This window comes from Sinocyclocheilus anshuiensis, unplaced genomic scaffold (genome assembly GCF_001515605.1).
Source record: "Sinocyclocheilus anshuiensis isolate Anshui unplaced genomic scaffold, SAMN03320099.WGS_v1.1 scaffold1383, whole genome shotgun sequence".
Lineage (NCBI taxonomy): Eukaryota > Metazoa > Chordata > Actinopteri > Cypriniformes > Cyprinidae > Sinocyclocheilus > Sinocyclocheilus anshuiensis.
Window position 1 is genome coordinate 418,786 of NW_015536550.1, and position 8,703 is coordinate 427,488.

The following is an 8,703-nucleotide window of genomic DNA, read 5'->3' on the forward strand; positions in this document are numbered from 1 at the left end:
ACATTGAATTATGTTTATACCATTGTTTGATGCAACTGCATGCCGTATTTTTATATGAAAATAAACAAGCTGAAAACATTCTAACTGAAAAACCTTTAGTGCTTTTCAATAGTATTAAGCCTCAAATGTCAACTATACATCGGACTGGTTTCTTCTTTAAATTATAAAAAAAAAAAAAAAATATGAATGGTATTATAATGTTATACTAAAACTAAAATTAAAACAAATGGAAAAACCTTTAAGATAACATGTAGAAAGAAAAAACGCATCTTATGCGTGCAGAATAACATAAGTGGACTTTGAACGATTAATTGCCGCTTTGAACGATTACGTAATTGTGGCATCCATAATTGTAACCGCAATTAGAAATTCGATTAATTGTGCAGCCCTAATGTATATTACTTTTTTACTAGGGCTGCGACGATAAATCAATGCAGAATCGATTCTGAGATCTTCCGAATGCATCGCGATTCTCTCCGGAATCGATTCTGAGCTTAGATTTTAACAGCAGATGGCGCTCTAATCTAGTTTTTAACCACACACTCACACACACGCTCATGAAGAAGAGCGCTTGTGCGTTCGGCTGAGCCATGTAATTTCATGGTGAATGTGATTTCACCAAGTGCAACATGTTCCTGGATCTACATCCTTGTTGATCCTGGAACAACATTCCAATCAACCAATCAGAATTGAGGGATACGTTTACAGGAAATGTCAATTTTAGCCTTACAACCAGTTACGTGCTTCTACATCCGTGTTATTCAACCATCATTTCCCTCTGATTTTAGGGATAAATTATGGGTAGGTTAGGTTTAGGGGTAGGGATAGGTCTATATTTTTGAAGAATAATGTTGATTCAGGATCAACAAAAGATGGTGATCCAGGAACATGTCTTACTCGGCAAAATCACATTCACCTAATTTCACCTCAGCTCAGAATGCTTTTATGACGCGAGATTAATGTAAACACAGCCCACTGTGAATACCCTTGTAATTCACTTCAACCTTTTCAAACTCTATAAATGATTAGGTTCAAGTGTGTGTAAGGATTTGGAAACAAAGAAATTAAGCATCTGCTGTTCAAAACTAAGCTCAGAATCGACTCGAGAAAGAATCGTGATGCATGAAAATCTCAGAATCGATGCAGAGTCATTTCTCGATTCGTGATGCATCGATTTATTTTCCCAGCCCTATTTTTTTTACTAGAGTAGATAGTGAGGAAAAGACACAGAAACGTGGTTGCCACTCACTTCCATCGCTCATGGAATTGAAGCTGCTCTTCTGGCTGTTCCTCTTGCTGTTCCAGGTGTCATTGCCGCTGTCCCGCTGCAGCTCCTGCGGCCTGACCTGCGGCTTCTTCTTACTCTTGCGTGTGCTGATGCGAATTATCTCTCGCACCAGCCTGCACTCGGCCTCCTGCTCCTCCATGTTGTGCTCCTCCACGATATCCGAGATCAGCTGACTGATCTCCCGGGAACGCCGCAGGAACATGGAGTCCGTGGTGCACTTGGCCAGCTCGTTGATCTCAAACTCAGAGAAGACCTCCATGAGCTTCCGGGTGATGAGTTTGTCCACGTCTTCCATCCCGCTGCCGCAGATTAAGTCATCCTCCGGTAAGCTACTGAAGTAAATCGGACTGTCCATCGCGATTTTGGAAGTGGAAAATGACACGTGATCTTCATCTTCTTCAATGACGGACGTGTCCACTTTGACGCCACCAATGCGGATGTCGGAATAGAAGCCGTTCTCAGCCTGTGGAGGTCTTGACTGGTTCTCCACCGGCGCTTTGGGAGCTGAGCTTTCGCTCGAAAGGAGACAAGGCAAGCGCCGGCACACACGGTACAGTCCACAAGTCAAAACGCTACAAAAGAGCTTCCTGCAGCTACTCACAGAAGCGCAAGGTCCGCACATACACGTCCCCGAGACGGGCTCCTCTTTGGAGGGGAGAAAGCTTACAGTCTCCGGCCCAGTCGTATTGCCGTTGGCATCCTTGTTGACTTTGTGCCTCACTCCGAAGTGCTGGATCTCAATCTCCACAGGGTCTACAGAGCGCTCTTGGTATGGCCCTTCATCAATGGGACCACTGGTCCAGGACGGGGTGCTCTCCATAGGGACAACACTCGGCCCAGACCGTCCTCTGGTGGCTGTTTCTACTGTTACGCTGGACTGAGGCCTCAGGGTCTGTTAAAGAGAAAGAGACATAATAGGAGAAAACTGGGAGGAGATGAAGGTTTTACCTTACACTTTCAAGCAGCCTCGGTAACAAAACTGCAGCGAGTTGTCCCAAATTTCCCTAGGAGATGCAAACCAACCAGTTTAAGAGCTGTTTTGTGTTGGCTTTCTTGCCTGTTGTCATTGTTAATATGATAGTGAAAGTAAAACTTTCACCTCAATAAAAGTTTGTGTCAACTAAAGCCTTATAAAAATGAAATAACTTATGTACAGTACAAACTATACATTTTAAAATACAATACATTTACATTTAGGCTTAGTTATTTAAAGAATATAATTAGAATAGAGTGCTGCAATACATGTGATTTTACTGCAAACTGCAGATTTTCCAACATTATGTGGTATTCCATTATACCATCTTAACTACAGTAACAAATCTATTTTAGTCGATCAGATATACTTGCATATTAACCATTGTGATATTGTTATACATGAGAAATATGTACTACAGCGGGAAAAGAAAGTGAAATTGTTCTACATGTTAAATAGGGTTAATTCAGGTTAACTGGGGACATTTTCCCCAGTCATCTCAATGCAAAAAGTGTCCCAATTTACCTGAATTCACCCCTATATAATACAGTCAGTCAAAATGCCATCCTGTAACATAATCACTGCACTATAAAGTATGTCCTGGCACTACTGCTGCCGGTTTTTACTATAAACTAGACACGTTTCTATATTTAGTGCTGATGTTTAGAGGACAATAGAATTCTGGGAAACTCCAAACATCACTATTAACAGTATACATCTGTCACAATCAGTTATTTTAAATATTAAAATTAATATTTTCATAATCTAACAATCTATAAACAATAGATTATATTATAGATTGTATATCAGAGACACATACTGTTATATTTTTATTTACACTTACGCAATTTGAGATAAAAAAAACAAAAACAAAGGAAATAGTTGATTAACGTTTTGCATTTCGAAATATTGAGAATGTTTTTCGACACTTCTGGAACCATTTTAAAAGCAGTCTCAACTAGGTTTGATGACAGTCGATAAACATTTAAATGTTTTAGGTTAGACAATAGACATATCTATTTTAAGGCCGCCTCTGATTATTCACAAATTCGGAAAAGCTACAAAGTTCACACTGTCCCCAAACAAACAAACCGCAAAATAATCCAGTCAAATCACAGACATGCGGCTTTTAGAAACAGACCAACTAGTGAACTAGTTTACCACTGCGGAAAACATTTGAAATAAACCAGACAATCACAAGGAGCAACATTAATAAAGAACAAAGTTTGTTATTGTTGGACTTTACTCACACCATATGGGGGAAATGTCGCAGTCTGACGAGTTTCTGCCGGAAGCACAAAAAGGTCGATCGACCTGGATTTGACTATTAGCCCACAGATATTCCGCCGGTGCTCAATCAGCTGCCTTTAAATTGTGTTACAAAGAGCAAACAGTGAAGGGAAATGATTTGACCTGCATGCTCGTCGTTCCCGCTTGTATGAACGCACACAGTCAGGTACACCTACCTGATTCAACAGGTACATCAGGACACGGACACTGGTGGCGTAATGCGCAAACAGCAAGTCTAACCAGTTTTCATTGACTGTCAGTCACATCAGCTGACGTTTGCAACCGAGGCCATACGTAAATGAAAAATAAATAAATGAAAAAAAAAAAAAAAAAAATTTTGCCGGATAATTTATCTTCATTTAATATATGATGCATGGACACTAGTGAACTTAGTGGCGAGATGTTCAGCCAACAGATGGCGTACTTGTTCCTCGGATACCATAGACGTTTCTAACAGTGAGGACTAACAGCAGGACTACACATGTTCGACTACACAATTGCATATTACTATTCCTACAGAAAGTCACGACACAAACCACTTTACGTCTATTTCTACAGTATTAGGAGATTATGCAATAGCCTAATTACAGGTAAGAACTGTCATAAATCCTCCTGAGACCCAGCTATGGAGTTTTTGCCTCTGTAGTGGACATTATATTTTAGTGAATTTCTCTGAGACTGGTATATCAAATCATTTTGTTATATATTTTATAACAGTTGAGAATCATCCTTAAACACAGTTAGTTATAAAAAAATCCTGAAACCTAAAAATTGATTGGTGATTTAAAAAAAAATTCCCATTGTTTTTGCCTTTTCATGAGTCCTGGTGTCCTCTACAGAGGACATAGCATAACTTATGAATAAAATATAATTTTTCAAAAATGTTATTTTACCATTTTTTTCTTATGCTCTAAACAACGTAATGACATGAAAAAATACTAAATTCACAAAGCTTTTTATGTCTGGTTTTCAGGAGGATATAGTCCAATTTCTTTAAGTTGCATGTGTGCCTGAGTAAATTATCCAGCTACAAACACGGTTCACATGTTCTTATGTCAAACATCACATTCACACAGTATAAAAAGTGACAATTTGGAAAGTAAACTTGTAGGTTTAACATTTTTATTGACATTACATGTAGTCTTTGAAAGGGACAGTCCCCTGTGTGTCCACTGAACAGCAGCGCACTGGATCAGTCCGAGCATCCTGTAGTCCTTGCAAAGACCGGAGCCTGATGACTGACAGCCTCCCCAAAACACACCTAATCAAGGCTGCAATGTGAAAAGAAACTATTAATGGTGAAATGCTAGATGTACACACACAGGACCCGTTTTGTCCCATGTCTCAAGAATGACTGAGCTGCCAAAACGTGCGGTATATTTTATTATACTATGTGTAATACCGTAACCCACAATGCAGATTAAAAGAGGCAAAAATAACATTTTTGTTGAGTTACACATGCAACTAGGTCAGTTTGATACCCAAAGTCTGGCTGGCTTTAAACATGCTGGTTAATATGTTCGAGCATGTGGACAATCATATTTCTTGATCAAAATCCCAGTCTTGGTGAGGCATCAGTGTAAACACAGTTGGTTTGCATCTGTCTGAATGTAAACGTTGAACAGAAGAAATAAACTTGCACTTCACGTTCACACACACACACACACACACACACACACAACTGCTGTCGTTTATGCAATAGTGATTAAACATTAATACTGGTATCAATATTTCTGAGGTACTGAAACTGGTATTGAGAATTTAGTTTCAAATGCCACTGACTACATTGAAATAGTGACAGCTCCTACATGAAGTCATGTGACAGTGCAGCGTACAACTAAGACTCTTGAAATGTTCATTGCATTATACATTTTTCTCTTTAAATGGTGGTTATCATACATCACATACTTCGCAGTATGAAGTAAACTGGAATCCCATTCTGAACATAGCCATAAAAAACCTGAATTACACTTAGGAAATGAGGCAGCCCACTACTTGAAGCAAAGACAGATTTCTGGGATGCTGTAAATGCTGAAATAACCATCCCACTTTTGGACTTTACAGTATTGCTTGCAGAGGGCAAATCATTTCCTGCTAAAAACCAAATATGGACGTTCTCTGTGTAGACTGTAAGTGAAGCAATTGTACTCACTTTATAGCAGACGTTGAGAACTGCTTCTAGATGGAAAGGTTCGCTTCCTGGAATCTGACTGGGCCCTGTTGACCAAAACCTGCAGGGCTATTCTGGGTCACTTCACACTTCGAGGCCAAGGAATCCAAGCTGTTAAATTGAGGCTGGTTTTGCTCAGCTATGGCAGAGGGAAAAAAGTAGTTATTTTCCGACTAAAAACCACATTTCAAACGTGCAAAGTGATTATGAAGTGATTACCTTGTCTGTAGCTGCTGGAAAGTGTAGGAGAAATCCTTCGGATGGCACCTTGGCCAAACTCACTTGGAATGGCAATAATACGCCTGCTGCTTTCTTGGCTTTGGACACCTTTGGAACAATGGAATGAAGAACTAACAGGCTTTTGTACATTTTGACCCGGCATCTCGCCCGGGTAACTTGGAGGTAAGGAACTTTGGAAAGCACCACTGCTAATGTCACCAGAAGCCCACTGGTTCTGAAAACTACCAAAGCTGCTTGTGGGTTTATTAAGCCTTACATGGACTGTATTGATCTCATTCGATCCAGCAGTAGTGGGGTTAGTTGCACTGAATCCTAATTTACTTGTAGAAGGCCTTGAGGGCACTGAACTTGGTTTGTACATGGTTCCCTTCACAGAGAAGGTCTGATACCCAGACTGGTATTGATGAGCAGTCTGACCAGGAGCAAATGGTACTTTACGCTCTGGAAATCCAGGATGAAATTTGGGCTTGTTGGATTGTGCTCCATTTTGAACATTTTCAGGAGCCTGCATCATCAGGATTGCACCAGAACTGGCATTTGAGGACTTTGCTACATCACGTTGAGCTCCACTTTGAGAGGGGTATACAGGCTTAAAGATTTGATTAGGTTGACCGTGGATATTGTAGATCTGCTGGAATTTGGGGTGGGTAGCTTCATATGAGGTGGTATCTTGGTTATCGGAGCACTTTCTGGGGCCTTGAGAAGAATCCCAATTGAAGATGTACGGTGCGTTCCAAACGGGATATTTCGCCCTCCGAAGGGCACTTCGGAGTGAAAACAATCATGGCCGCCATATTAAAGGGTCATTCCAAACCGAAGTGCTCAAAACTGGCCACTTCAAAGGGCCCTTCGGATTGAAGGATTTTGAAGGGTCCAACTGATGGACACTTCGGGCTCCCATGATCCTTTGCATGATGACTGTGCCTCCGTGTGGGCACGTGATGATGATCCAGAAGGGCACTTCAAGAAACAGTTGTTTGGGTTCCCTACACCCTTCAACCCCTCGAAGCTCTCACTCCGGAGGGTAAACCCTTTGAAGGGATTAGGGCGTAGGGATGAGCCCTTCCGAATGGAACGCAGGGCTAGAATCATTGTCCCTACAGTCATTTTTGGAGTGTTTTCTTGGCTCAGAGCTAGGACTGTATTGACTTCCACTCATGGAGTAGTGAAGAGGTTCATTCCGTGATTTGCCCTGACTGCTTTCAATCAATCTAGAGCTCTGACTGGCCTGATAGGGGTCAACGTGACTGGGACCTCCAAGTGGTTTTACAGAATTTGGATGTCCACTATATTCTCCAAGACCTTGAGCATTTCCTCCACCTTGAACTACAAAGATTGGCCCCGAGCTAACAACCGAAGACTTGGCTTCAGTGTATGTAAATCCACTACGAGAGGGTTTTCTTGGATTCATACTTGAATAAGCAGGGTTTCCCTTCATGAATGGGCCATAACTGCTATTAGCTGTCTGGAGCTTGCTACTCTGACTTCCCTTAGATGAAGTATACTGATGGGAAACCTGACTTGAGATAGAGGTTGATCCATGATTTGGGCCTCTTACAAGTGGGTCTCTGGTAACAAAAGAGTTGAACTTCATATGGCTTTGTGTGTTTTAGAAGGCTTTACTACAAAGATCTTGTTAGATTCAGCAGTTTTAGCCACCTCATAACTAGATTCACCTCTAGAGGGTTTCGATTCGGGTACTTTTAGGGTTCTCATCAAGGTGGACCCGCTCTGAGATGAAGTTGAAGCCAGCCGGCTCCCAGGCTGCACGTTTTTGGAGGCATCTGTACAAGACTCATACTGAACAGAGGGATGACCAAATCCGGACAAGTCATATTTTGGAACAGATGCAGAAGGCTTATAGTTAATCATATGATTGTCTTGATTATCACTTTTAGCAGAAGTCTGACAATCTTTTGAATCCGATTTCACATTTGATCCTGCAAACAATCTCTCTTTAGGAGAATCATCATAACTTCCATGGGTGACAGTGGGGCAGAGGAGCAGAAGCGTAAGCAGGCTCATTCCAGTTTCCCAGTTGTTTCACCTCAGGGCCAACCACGGAGAAAGTGTGTGCTGAAACTTCCCGCAAAATAGCGGTTGGCATGCTCCCTGTTAGAAACAAATAAAGAGGACACAAACAGCACGAGACAGCAATGTTTCAGAAAAATAGCAGCAGTGTTAGATTTACCTTCATAATTCCCCAAACAGGGTACATAAGCAGGAAACAAGGCAAAAAGAATCCTGAAAACAAGCAATAAGTCAAACATTTGGTAAAGCAATGTATATTGAGCTTAACATTTGGTAAAGCAATTTATATTCAGCTTAAGGAAAACATTTTGTGCTCACCTTAAACAGTATGTAGAATCCATTACTAAATAAGGCACCCGCAGAGACAGAATAACCAGCAACGTCTGTTATATTCCCCTCACTTGATAACTTCTGGCTAAACCTCAAAAGGAATACCTTTTAGACTTCACACATCACCTCCAGCCAATCAGCAATCAAGATACCTGCTCACTGCAGGTGTTAGGACTTATCTTTAAAAAAAGTTTCAAGAAAAAAAAAATCTATTTCTTTGAGTATGCTTGATAAAATTACTTGTAAGACATAACAGAAAATAAAACAAAAATGTAAAAATAGTAAAGCAATAATAATAAATTAAAATGAATTAAAATTAACTATAAAATGTTTTGCCAGGCAACCTAAAATGTGTTACCTACTAAACAAAATATTACCTAC

General features: G+C 40.6%; 2 protein-coding genes and 1 long non-coding RNA gene across 4 annotated transcripts in view; all 3 read right to left on the minus strand.

The window, feature by feature from the left end:
- The window catches only part of LOC107700730 (keratinocyte differentiation factor 1-like), a 13,406-nt gene extending 9,604 nt beyond the window's left edge, over nucleotides 1-3,802 (minus strand). Inside the window, exons 1-3 of one of the 2 annotated variants that reach the window (XM_016502510.1) lie at nucleotides 3,728-3,802; nucleotides 3,514-3,626; nucleotides 1,250-2,180 (exon numbers count right to left, since the gene is read on the minus strand). In XM_016502510.1, the coding sequence (XP_016357996.1) occupies nucleotides 1,250-2,180; nucleotides 3,514-3,516 (934 nt within the window). In that variant the 5' untranslated portion in view covers nucleotides 3,517-3,626; nucleotides 3,728-3,802. The other variant, XM_016502499.1, reaches the window with a different exon arrangement.
- Nucleotides 3,803-4,637: 835 nt separating this feature from the next.
- LOC107700788 (uncharacterized) lies at nucleotides 4,638-7,986 on the minus strand. Its single transcript, XM_016502607.1, has 5 exons — nucleotides 7,561-7,986; nucleotides 7,063-7,477; nucleotides 5,941-6,690; nucleotides 5,704-5,860; nucleotides 4,638-4,822 (listed from the first exon to the last, which is right to left on the minus strand). The coding sequence occupies exons 1-4, from the start codon at nucleotides 7,984-7,986 to the stop codon at nucleotides 5,730-5,732; spliced, it is 1,722 nt and encodes a 573-aa protein (XP_016358093.1). The 3' UTR covers nucleotides 4,638-4,822; nucleotides 5,704-5,729.
- Nucleotides 7,987-8,001: 15 nt separating this feature from the next.
- Nucleotides 8,002-8,393, minus strand: LOC107700846 (uncharacterized). The gene is made up of 3 exons (XR_001635582.1): nucleotides 8,311-8,393; nucleotides 8,153-8,205; nucleotides 8,002-8,073 (listed from the first exon to the last, which is right to left on the minus strand). It is a non-coding gene; the product is annotated as an uncharacterized LOC107700846 (long non-coding RNA).
- Nucleotides 8,394-8,703: the final 310 nt, after the last annotated feature.

Bases quoted from the DNA above. Each gene is read 5' to 3' on its own strand.
- LOC107700788 (XM_016502607.1), bottom strand. From the start codon at position 7,986: ATGAGCCTGCTTACGCTTCTGCTCCTCTGCCCCACTGTCACCCATGGA. The intron at 6,691-7,062 runs GTAGGGACAATG...CCGTTTGGAACG, and splicing joins AAAACACTCCAAAAATGACT to CACCGTACATCTTCAATTGG. The intron at 5,861-5,940 runs GTAATCACTTCA...CCTCTGCCATAG, and splicing joins TTCCAGCAGCTACAGACAAG to CTGAGCAAAACCAGCCTCAA.